This window comes from Lemur catta, chromosome 6 (genome assembly GCF_020740605.2).
Source record: "Lemur catta isolate mLemCat1 chromosome 6, mLemCat1.pri, whole genome shotgun sequence".
Classification (NCBI taxonomy): Eukaryota; Metazoa; Chordata; class Mammalia; order Primates; family Lemuridae; genus Lemur; species Lemur catta.
The window spans coordinates 42,406,116-42,418,451 of NC_059133.1; the positions used below are offsets into that span (position 1 = coordinate 42,406,116).

Consider the following 12,336-nt stretch of genomic DNA (forward strand, 5'->3'; position numbering starts at 1 on the left):
ATTTATATGGCTTGTGAATGTCACATTTCTTGTTATTGATCCATTCGTCACATATTTATTGACATATTTATATGCCAGGCCTTGTGCTAGCCAGTGGAGATCCATTCCTGAGAACTCGTGCAGCTGATGCTCAAATAAGGAAGAGAGAAAGATAATTAGCCTTAATCCAATGGGCTACTGGCATTTCTTGAATAGGGGTAGGCACAAGGTGTTACGGGAACTCATCTAACTCAGTTTTGGGGTTCAGGATATGGCATCGTGGAGGACATGACATGTGTTCCTTATCACAGGGCCTTATGTAGGCTGGTCCTTCTGCCATGAAGGAATGTGTATAAAAACAACAATTGATTTTAGTGTTTCATTTATTTGCTGTTACTTTTCAGTGCATACTAGGTGTCAGACAAACCTTGGCTAGAATCAGACATGCTTCTGGATCCTGTAGGAGATTATAATCTAGTTGAGAGAAAAATACATAAAAGCCATTACAAATCATAATGAATTCCTTTCTATAATACCTGAAGATAATTTTCAATCTAGCATTGTTTTGGTTTAGTAACTGCTACTGAGGTCAACATGTAAAACGAAATATATAAAAGGATCTCAGGGGAAACTGCTCCCCTCCAGACTACTGATCTTTTCTACTGATATTATCAACATTAAAGAGGCTCTGTTTTGAATGGGGATTGCCATCATTAATACTTAAAGTCACTCATGTCACTAATATTTAAAGTAACTCAAGAAATTATCTAGCAGACTACAGTGTTTTTTATGTCTTTCATTTTCAATGTAATATCACTAAAAGAGTTTTATTCTATTTGTCCCTGCTCTCCTATTCCCTATCTAATATTAGTGACATAATATTTACAAGGAAAAAAGGCAATAAATATGGTACAAATGCATGTAGCTTCCACTTAGGATAATGAGGAAATTAGTAAATTCAATTGCAGATTGCTACCTCTCTCCTGCTAAAATTCAACTGGAAGATGTTTTTCCTTAAGATAGATTCTGAAAAGCCCCTAGCATTATCCTTAAAAAAACCAGTAGATATTTCCTGCAAGTTCACATATAATTCAGCTGAATATAGGCGGATAGCTGCACCAAAGTCCCAAAAGAAAGGTCATAAATTCATAAAATACTTCCATCTACCATGTGTCATTTGCAAGAAGTCTGCAAAAAGAACAAATCTGGAATGACCGTAATTCCTGTTTTTTTTTCCCTTACTTTTGCCAAGATAACCTCGTTATCTTGGGGAAAGAGGGACAGAAAACCCCTCAAATATAATTAATGTGACTCAGTAGATATAATCATTAATCTCATAGTTAACCCTAAGTGACATAATAATTTCCCTGAATGTTTACCACTTTGGATCAGAGGTAAATGGAGAAGCTCATTACATTCAGGAATGAAGGGGAAAAGACTACTTAGCCTCATGGAAAACTTCTATTTTATTTAATAAATAGCAATATTTTGTTAGTCCTCTGTACATTTATACCCATCAGAGGGATGATTTATGGCAATACAGAAATAACACTGTTACCTTGTGTAGTATTTTTCCATTTTTAAAATTATCCTTATACTTTACAATTTTTGGAAATTTTAGGTCTGATCTGAAATGTTTGAAGCTGGAAATTGCATGCTGGTTTGCATAAGTTTCAAAAAATGCAGCAGAGAGGCAACTTTCTAAATTCTCTTTTTTATCTAAAGTAATAGCATTAATGGTAGACATAGTGATTTTTTATTTTTAAGGTAAAAATAACACTTTTTATTTAAATTTTAATTTAAAGTTAAGGGATTTTGAAAATACATTGTTTTAAAAATGAAAATTTTCAATATAATTAGCTAAAACCTCAACCAGGGACTTCTCTGCTCTAGATTACAAACGTAAAAAATCCATAGTCCAGTTGATATCAGCTCTAAAATGAATAATTTAAAATTGGGATAAAATGTTACTTATAATTTTATAAATTACAAAATTTATAGCTTTATAAACTATAAAGTTTGTGATTTTATAAGCTATAAAGTGTATAATTTGGGAATATGTTGGTGAGAAAATGATTGTTTATCATCATCTATCACTTGTTTCAGCGATTAGGCAGTTAAGCAAAATTTTGCTCCTCAAATGCTTTTTAATGTAGGAACAAACCATAGCAATTATAACCTTTTGGAGCAGGGTGAAGTGGCGAGTGAAGAGAATGATCCAATTCTTTTTTGTTGAGTGTGTTCTGTGGTACCAATGTAAAAAGTCAACCAAATGAATAATTTATAATTAATATAAGGTCAAAATTTTGTTAAAAGTAACTTTTTATGTTTTTTTTTGACAGCCATGTATTTCTTTATTAAAAGACTTAATGGCAAAACATATTATCATAATTATTGGAATAGCATTTGGACTGGCAGTTGTTGAGGTACAGTATGATTTTGTATTATTGACTTTTCGTTCATTCCCTTACTTTGTTCATTAATTCTTCTAACAAATATTTATGGTGAGCCAAATAAAAACCAGGTTCTTTAGAAAAATCCCTAGGTACCAAGTGCCCAAGACCAAGCATCTCTCTCAATCAGCCATCATCTGGGGACGGGATTACAGTCTTATGAACTGAATGGCTGAAGCTATTACTTCTGTATGACCTCTCTACTGGGAAAAAAAAATAGAATTAATTTCCACACAGTTCTTAGTCCCAGATATCCTTTTTCCATTGAAAACCAGCACAAGGGTTAAAGTTTTCTAAAGTGAGAAGAAAAAGCACCAAACAAAAGCAAAACCACAACCCTTACAATTTCTTATTTCTCATCCTCATTTTGAAACAGAAAGTAAAAACAACTCGAGAGTACGGGGAGCTATTCTTCTAATATTTCACTCTAGGGAAATCTAACAAGTTCTAAAAACTAGAGACAGTTGCCTCTGATTTTCTCAACTTAAGTACTATGGATTCTCTGGGAGTTTTCAAGGAAGCTCTGCTTGAGACTCATGAATTATTCCCATCTATTTAATTATTGATGTTGAAAAAATATCCCGCATAGGATTTTTATCTTGATGGACTTTCTCGGCATGGTTTTATTAGAACCTGAAGGATACTTTTCACATTACGTAAAAATCTTTGCCAAGAAGACAAATTAAAACTGTTTCAGAGAAGCATTTTTGGAATCATCCCAGATCTTGGGTAATTTAGATATCAAGTGAGTCAAATTCACTCACAATCCTATTTCAGGGAATTAGCAAGAATCCCAATGTTGTGAAGTATCTCCTTGGTTAATGGCTCTGAGGGCTGGTTAGCTAGGCTGAGTGGCTTCTGCTTCATGCTCATGGAATGGGAGTGCAATGTCCTCCTTGGGCTTTCTGGTAGCTTTGTACCTGTCACTTGTGCCACATCACTGCCAGAAAGGAATTTTAGCTGGGATTGAAGCAATTTAGTGTTCTAAGTGGTCACTTGGGTTATTGGTGGAATTTCCCAGCCAACCATTTGGGAAAGGTTAAAGACTACTAGTAGCAAATTGGATTGTTGAGTATTACTTGCTTATACAAATGAATAGGTCTAAATATGAAGCATTCTTTGTCAGTAGGTTATAGCTGTCTTTATGTCTGATACAAGATCAGAGTCAAATGGTGCTATGCATTAGGTCTATTTCTCTTGATTCTGCCTTTTATAAAATGTCCTGTGTTTCTCTGCTTTGTATTTTGAATTTATGCTAATTTAGAAATAAAAGCTAATGGTCACAGAGGTAAGGAATCACATGCATATATACTCATACATGTATAAACATAAAACACATACACATATATGTCCTGGTAGAGTTGACTTTAAATGAATGATAGAGAGAACAGGCTTTAAATGAGATATTCAATGTAAGTGTTAAATTTCATGCTAAACCCACATTCAGACAATTGACTCTGACTAGCTACAACTCACGGTTGCTTTTAAGAAGCTTCTCAAAAGCAAAGCCAGAAAAAAATAAGGACATAATCAATTGGGGAGATTGATGTCTCTTATATCACAGCCAAGGCATTGCCCAAAACCTAAATACATCTAGCGGAAAATAAGATTACAACAGGAATAGTGCATTTCAGAATTTTGTGAAATCGCTACACTCCATGTACTTGTTACATGTTTAGATATTTTATTGGTTCTTCTAAAGATATATAAAGGAAAATACCTTAATAAAACCCTTCTGTACAGTAATTTATAGATATGGAATTTATGTGGTACTTTCATAAAATATGACCATTTTTTGAGTTAAACCAGTTAAATTCAGTATGATTTTTAGACTATATGTAGATAGTGGTAAATTGTTGGTTCAAAGTACTATTTGAACTTTTTTTTTGTTCTGTCCCTCAACCTAAAACCTGCTCTCCCTCTAAGGTTTGAAGAGAAAGAAAATCATTTTATATTACTTCTTTCTTTATTCAAAAAGGAGCTTTGAAAATAGTCTTCTGATAGCCATTCTATAAAAATGTATCCAAAAAATGTATGTTATTCTGTTATAGTCATTAGTGCGAGTTGCCCAACACTTAGGCCCACCCCCTTCTCTGTCTCCCAAGTTCAAATACAAGAAAGCACAAAGTACATAGGTAGAAAAACTCCTCTAATAAGTATTTTTAAAGAAACTGAAGCAAATTACTTCCTGCAGAAAATATATTCAGACTATCTCCACAGAAAAAAATCATATATATATAAAAAAAAAAGATCTTTGATGTTAGTTAGTCTGTTTAGGCATAAACTTTGATAGGACAGGCCAGTGTTTAGTTTCAAGGCTCTATTAAGACTATATACCTGAGGGATTCTTTTCACATTGGATGCTAGAGCTCTATGCAAAATGCTTTATTCTGCAAGAAAAATTTATCTATAGACATTCTTGGAATTCTCATTATTCTGACTTAAAGAACCCTAATTATCATCTCTCTCCTTATTTGACTACAGAACTTATATGTGCAAAAACTGATCAGTATTTTCCTCACTTTAATTTTTTTTTAAAAAGTGCTACACACTGATAGTCATCACTTTGTAGGATAAAAGTTATCCTGACAGGAGATCTTAGGAATAAAGCAGTTAAAAGAAAAACGATAATTTTACATTTTCTAGACTTCTTCAGAGTATGGGAACTCATGCGTACTTCTTAGCAAGTTTATCATTGACTCAGCATACATTATAAAATGACAGATTTCTTTTAGTTATTTGCTATTTTTGCGACCAATGCTAAATGTTTTTTACAGAGACAACAGAATACAATAAAATATGATATTAACTGTCTAGTCTGCTGCTGAATGATGGGCTTCTATGTCAAGGATGTGGCAGTGAAAGACGACAGTTGCCTTATCCCATTATTTTTTTTCATTTTCTTTATTCTTTCCTGATACTTAAGACCCCAGACTTAAGGCTTGGGATTGAGGCAAAAAGACTAAATTTCAGTCCTGAATTTTAGAACATTTTGAATGAAAATCATTACTTTTTCAGGGAATTGGTGCCAATTTTTTTAAGAAGGAAAAAATACTGGACAGCAGTTCTCATTTGAATTACATTTCTGGGAAAGTATTAGTAAGCAGAAAGTCTCAACACAGTAGGAGCTTTTGCGATGATGCAGCATAAATGGTGCTTTGCCCGCTCCTGCCTGCCTTCAAAGGAGGCTGGTGGGGAGGAAACTGTCAGTTGGTAATGCACACAGGTCCTGTCTGTCGTTTCTACATCAAAGACGCAGCATGCAAGCCACCAACTACAGAGCCAATTAGAGCAAGTTTTGGGTCCCTCATGCTTGGGAGAGCTACTTAATGAGATGGAAATTATGCCCCAGATTTTCAGCTGTGCTTTTTTCACTTCAAAGGAATTTCCTGAACTAAGCTATTCCCCATAGTTTAGAAGCTTTTTTTTAAAAAAAATAAAATTTACTTCATTTTTTTTTTTTTTGTTCCTCTTGGCAATGCCTAAAACTGTGGCAAGAGAAATTTTAGACTCCTTGATTTTTATGCAGATGATCTAAACCAGATGATCATAACCTTCTTATGGAAGCAATAGGTATATTTAGCCCCCAGAGGCCTGAGCTCCCTAGAGCTTGAGGGGAGATGCCCTACGGGAGGATGTGTGTGTTTGAGAGAGAGAGAAGGTCTTTTGGTGGCAGCCGCTAAGGCACAGTTAAATAGGCCTGGTTAGAGACTGATTGGCCAGCTGAAAAACCCCGATTAAAACACAAAGAAATTTGGAGACCTTTCTCAGAGCTCTTTTGCCCCATTGGAACCTCTAATTTCCCAAGAGAGATGACCTAGATAAATAAGATTAGAACTGTCAGTAGACAGAAGTTTTTCATATATGATGTTCTTTCTGTTTATTTATAATGTGTCCAGTGTTTTCTCTTAAATTCCCTGTTAATCCTGTTGTTTTATTCTGTAGATACTTGGTTTGGTGTTTTCTATGGTCCTGTATTGCCAGATCGGGAACAAATGAATCTGTGGATTTGTCAAGCTATCATCAGTCAAACCCCTTTAAAATTTTGCTTTGGCTTTGTAATGTTAAGTATTTAAGTGCTATAAATGTCAGGAGCTGCTGTCCTATTAAAATGTCTCATTTAGCTAGACCACAGACATCTTCTAGACATATTGAACATATTTAAGATTTGAGGGATGTAAGGAAAATTATATGACTGTGTATTTTTACTCAAAATAAAAGTAATATTGTTTAAATTGGTGCTTTTCTGTGTCTGCTCATTGTATTCAGGTGGTACTGGGCTTAAAATGTTCATCTGGAGCCACCCAGTGGAATAATCATCACCAAGTGACAGGGCCATAGATAGTTAAGGCAGTGAATCTGGGATTTTTCAGAAACGACACTGCCTTTTGTGCGGTATATTAACCATTGGTGATAAAATTGAGTTAAGTTCCGAAGTTGAAATATTCGAGAGTGGTCGAGCTAAAAGAGTTACCATCTCTGTTCTATTTATGTCAGTGACTACTAATGGTGTCTCCCTTTTGGTGCATCTCTATTGTGGAAACAAGATCTGAGTGCCCACCTCCCAGCCATTATCTCTGTGGCTCGTCCTCTGGGACACAACAGTATAACTTCTTTTTCTTTCTAGTTCTCAGAAACATTTTTAAATTTTGCTTATTATAGAGGAATAATATGCATACAGTAAAGTAGATAAGTCTTAAGTGCATAGCTCTGCGAATCAGTATACACCTGTGTAAGCACAATTCGGATCAAGATGCAGAACATTTCTAGCATACCAGCATGCTCCTTTATGCCATTGTCCAGTAGTGTGTTGGATCTGACCTGCCATATATATCTCTTTCCAACTCTGTGTTCAGTAACACCACTTTAGTTGCTTGAAATCTACCATGGTGGTGAGAGTATTTATACCATGTAAATTTGCAAATGCTGCAAATTCAGGACTTTTCTCTTTTTCTTCTCTATCTTCCTTTTTTTTGAAAAAAAGAAATCTGAGTGGTCAACATTTACCAATACACTGCCCCTCTCCACAAATACTTCCCTAAAGGTAACCACTCTTCTGACTTCCATGACTATACACTCATTTTGCCTGCTTTTGAACTTTCTCTAAATGGAATAATACAGTATGCACTCTGGCTTCTTTTGCTCAACATCTTAACTTTGAAATTCATCTATATTGTTGCATGTAGCTGTAGTTCATTCCAATTGTTATGTAGTATTCCATTGTATATGAATATATCACGATGTATCTATCCATTCTTCTGTTGATGAGCATTTGGTTTGCTTTCAATCTGGCACAATTACAAATAAATAAAGCTGCTATAAACATTCTTTTACATGTCCTTTGGTACATAAATGTGCTCATTTCTGGGTGTATATGCAGGTGCAGAACTGCTTTGTAAACATGCTTAGCTTTAATAGATCCTGTTAAGAAGTTTTCTAAAGTGTTTATGCTAATTTATACTCATACTAGAAATGTATGATGCACTCAATCTCCTCTTTCAAGGAGGAGAAAAATTAAGGAAGGCAGTTATTGTCAAGTAGATCAGAGTGACTTCCAAGGAGCAGGAAGCCTGGGGGTGCCCTAAGCTGGGTTAGACACCCTTGTTCTGTGCTCCCCTCCTAATGATAAAAATTGCTATCCTTCCTAGAGCACGTATTATCTTCCAGAAACTATACCAGAAACTGTGCTTTTATTATCTCATTTCTTCTCATTACATCCTAATGAGGTAGGTACTATTGTTATTTGCATTTTGGAGGCGAGAAAATTTTAAAGGTAGAAAGGTTAGGTAACTTGCCCAGAGTCAAACAGTAATCGATTGGTAGAACTGGGATTCAAACCTTGACAGATGCCTCCAAAACTCTGACGGTTGATCATGTTGGCTTTCCCATAATAAATCTATTAATAAACTTGCCATATTTTGTTATAATTACCTGTTCATGTGTTTTCCTCTGTTAGTATACTGAAACTCTTTGAAGGCATTGATTGTGTTTTATTTTTCTTGATACCTCCAGTACCTATTGCAGTGCTCGGCACATAATTGACACTTAATAAATTGTGGCTAAAAATAATAGTTAGATTTATCGAGAATTACTATATGCCAAAAAATATTGTAAGCACTTTGTATAAAATAACTCATTTAGTTCAGAACGACCCTCCTGGTTTAGTCCTATTACTAGACCAATTTACAAATAAGAAAAGCAGGGTCTAGAGAGTTTAACTAACATTTCTCAGGTCATGCAACTGGTAAGTGGAGAAGTTGTGATTCAGTCTAAAGGACTCAAAATCTGTGTTCCTTATGTCATATTTTGTCATATCTTGCAGAGTTATTGGCAGAAATGGATAAGGAAATGAATACTAAAATGTCTTTTGCATAATGTTAGGCACATGATAGGGACTCAATAGATACTATATGGTATCGATATAAAGAACTCGTATTAGTCTGCATTAGCAGGAAAACAGGAACCCTTCAGCTATTTCAAACAACGGGACTATCATGCTGGAAACTGCTATATTATTCAGCTCTGGCTGCCATAAAAACATACAGCCAAGTGAGTGATTTAAACAGCAGAAATTTCTTTTCTCAGAGTTTTGGAGGCTGAGAAGTCCAAGATCAAGGTGCTGGCAGATTCAGTTCCTGGTGAGAGCTCTCTTGCTGGCTTACACAAAAACTCCTTGCTGTGACTTCACATGGCAAAGAGAGAGAGTGAGCGAAAGAGAGAGAGAACTTTCATGTGTCCTCTTAAAGGGCAATAAACCTATCAGCTCAAGGCCCCATCCTTATGATCTTATTTAACATTAATTACTTCCTTACTCCAAATACAGCCACAATGGGGGTCAAGGCTTCAGCATATGAATTTTAGTGGTGAACAATTTGGTCCATAACAACTATGTACACAGGCAACAGAATAAACAAGATGCCAAAGCAGATGGCAAGGTAAACCAGAGATTAGCAACAGTGGGATGTTGCTACCACCCTTAGGACTTAAGGGATAGAGATAACGACACCAGAGTCCCAGATTCAGGGCCACCTGTGGAAGATGGAATTGCCATCTTCCACAGAAGAAGGGTTGCCCAGCAGAAATAGGAGCCGTGGAGGTGACTCAGCAGCTATTATCAGCAGAAGAAGAGAGAAATGCCCTGGCTTCTTCCCTCCTGGCCACTCCTATACTTGTCAGAACTTTCATTGGCTGAACCCGCTTTGAAGCCAGAAAACAAGGGAGCTTGGGAAATGTAGTTTCCTCTGATACAAAGCAGATCAGGGAATTGCAAGGACCATACTGAGAGCAAACAGGGAAAAAAACTGTCACAGCAATTGGAGAGTTAAGAGAGCAGGCACATAGGTGCTGAACTTTTTGAGAGAAGGGTTTGAAAACTGTGGAAAGTAGAATTTAGGATTTTTGTGGGAAGTTTCTTAGATTCTTTCTCTTTTGGCTAAATTTCATAACATTTTAGGGATATATGGAGCAATTGCTCTTAACTGGGGACCATTTTTCCCCTCGGAATATTTAGCAACGTTTTGGACATTTTTGGTTGTTACAACTGGTGTAGGAGGAGCTATTACTGGCATCTAATGGGCAGAGGCCAGAAATGCTGCTAAACATTTCACAATGCACAGGAACATGCCCACAAAAAAGAATTAATCTGTCCAAAATGTCAGTAGGGCTGCGGTTGAGAGACCCTGCTTTAGAGAATCATGTGTGAACAACAAAATATTCTTCCTAGAGGACAGTAAGGTGCATGTTACTGTGGAAAGTGAACTGGAGTCAAAAGTCATCTTAGACGAGGCTCTGACAGCTAGTTTGTTTTGTAACTTTTGCATGCCACTCAACTTGAGTTTCCTCATCTTCAAACCAATTTCATCAAAAAGATATTTAAATTCTCTACCATTATTCAAATCACTGCATGTACTAACTTCTTAAATGTGCTTACCTTTCTGGTGTAGGTATTTTTAAATATCAATATTTACTGATAGTTCACCTAGGGTTTAATTTGTTCTTTGATACTGAAGGTGGTTATGAGGAAAACTTTTGCTCTCTCGAAGGATATTACATTCAGATTTAAGAATAAGCTCATTCTTTACCTTCATGCTTCCAAGATCAAATCATAATATTCAAAAATATATTATTTAATTAAACTACTTAAGAATTGTAGCAAGAACAAAATAAAAGGAAACTCTCCCCAAATTGTTAATTCAATGTAGATGGTAATGTTTCTTCCAATTCAGAGAGACGTAAGAATTATCTTCATTATGCTTGAGACTATACAGTTATACTAATTTAGATAGATGAAATTTATATTAGAGCTTGGCAAATGCTTCTTAAATCTGTCCACTTCTCTGCCTCCATGTCACCACCATCCTGTCTTACCTATCACAGTCTCTCCTGAGGAAGGATCACTGCAGTAATCCCATACTGGGTTTTTCTACATTTGTTTCTTCTTCACAGCCATTCCTCATGGTGCCACAGGAATGATCCAAAATGCCGATATTATGAAGTTATATTATTCTCTCTCAAGGTTAGAGACTCTTTAATGGTCCTGCCTTGACTACAAGGCCCTTCATAATCACCAAGTCCACCTTTTCCTTCGCATCTACACTCTTCCACGTCCATCCCAGGAACCTTCAACTTTCTGCTCTTCTGTTACACCTTCATACCTTTGCCATGCTGCTCCCTAGTCCCAGAATGACCTTCATGTTCATTTTGTTGGATTTCTTCAAGGTCATGTAGCTCAACTGTCACCTCCTCTATGAAGCTTTTCTGGGTCCAATCGGGATCAAATTAATTTTCCATTCACTTGCATTTTTCCATAGCATATTATACAAAAGTGTCATTTATCCTAATATATTTTGGCTAGTTTTTTCTTGCCTAAATTTTATTATAACTCCCTGAATTGAATTTGTATGCTAGACCTTAGAGTGTTACCTAGAATATATTAACAGCTCAATAAGTACATGTTGTCATTAATATCATCTGGTCCATTTGAAGAAAAGTATGCATTCCTACTTATGAAGATATTCCATTGTGTATCAACATATTTATTTGTAAATAATAACAATAGCTAATATATGTAGTATAGTGCTTATTATATGTTAGACATCATTCTGAAGAATTCATATATATATTAACTCATTCAATTCTCACAATTCTATTATTAAAGTTATCTTCATTTCACGGATAAGGAAACTGAACTGCAGAGAGATTAAGTTGCCCCAAATCAGTAGAGCCAGGATTCAAGCTCAGCTATGCTGTCTCCACAGGTTACATTATTAAACCATATTATCATATGGCATCTCTCGGGAAGAAGCTGATTTGGTTAAGAAACAGAATTTTAGATTTTTTTCACAATAGTTGAATTATTCAACTGTTGTTCAAGTATACTGCTGAGGATAATACTTGAACATTAGAGTATGTTGATACATTGCTGTAAATCCAAATAGAGTGGTTTTCTTTTCCCCTTCCTTATACTTTGTGTATATATCCTCATCATAACATTAATCACATTATATTTCAGATTTATTTCTATGTATGCCTCTTTTATCTGATTGGGAACAATATGAGGCAAGAAATGTGTATTTTTGTTTGTTTGTTTTGCTTTGTGTCCTATTCATACACAGTATGGTAATTGGCCAATGTTTGCCCAGCCAGTGTTTATTAGATGAAATAATAAGAAATAGTTCTTACATTTTTAAATATATTAAAATTGCCACATCCATAAATCAAAGTTGATAATGACTATGACTTATAACCAATGAACTTGACTCCAAGAGATGAAATTAGACTATCTTGTCCTTTTTCATGAGAAGAGTTTGTTTAGTTAGCACTTTCATTTCCTTTTTCTTACAATGGGTGGTGATTAAGAGCTATAGAATCTGAAGTCAGAATTGTTGGGGTTCAAATAATGGCT

The 12,336-nt window shown here is 35.4% G+C and overlaps 1 protein-coding gene across 1 annotated transcript in view; it reads left to right on the plus strand.

Moving 5' to 3' along the window:
• Nucleotides 1-6,667, plus strand: part of TSPAN8 (tetraspanin 8) — a 29,034-nt gene extending 22,367 nt beyond the window's left edge. Inside the window, exons 7-8 of the mRNA XM_045553364.1 lie at nt 2,322-2,405; nt 6,378-6,667. Of these exons, the coding sequence (XP_045409320.1) occupies nt 2,322-2,405; nt 6,378-6,431 (138 nt within the window). The 3' untranslated portion in view covers nt 6,432-6,667. The remainder of the gene's footprint in view (nt 1-2,321; nt 2,406-6,377) is intronic.
• The last annotated feature ends 5,669 nt before the right edge of the window (nt 6,668-12,336 follow it).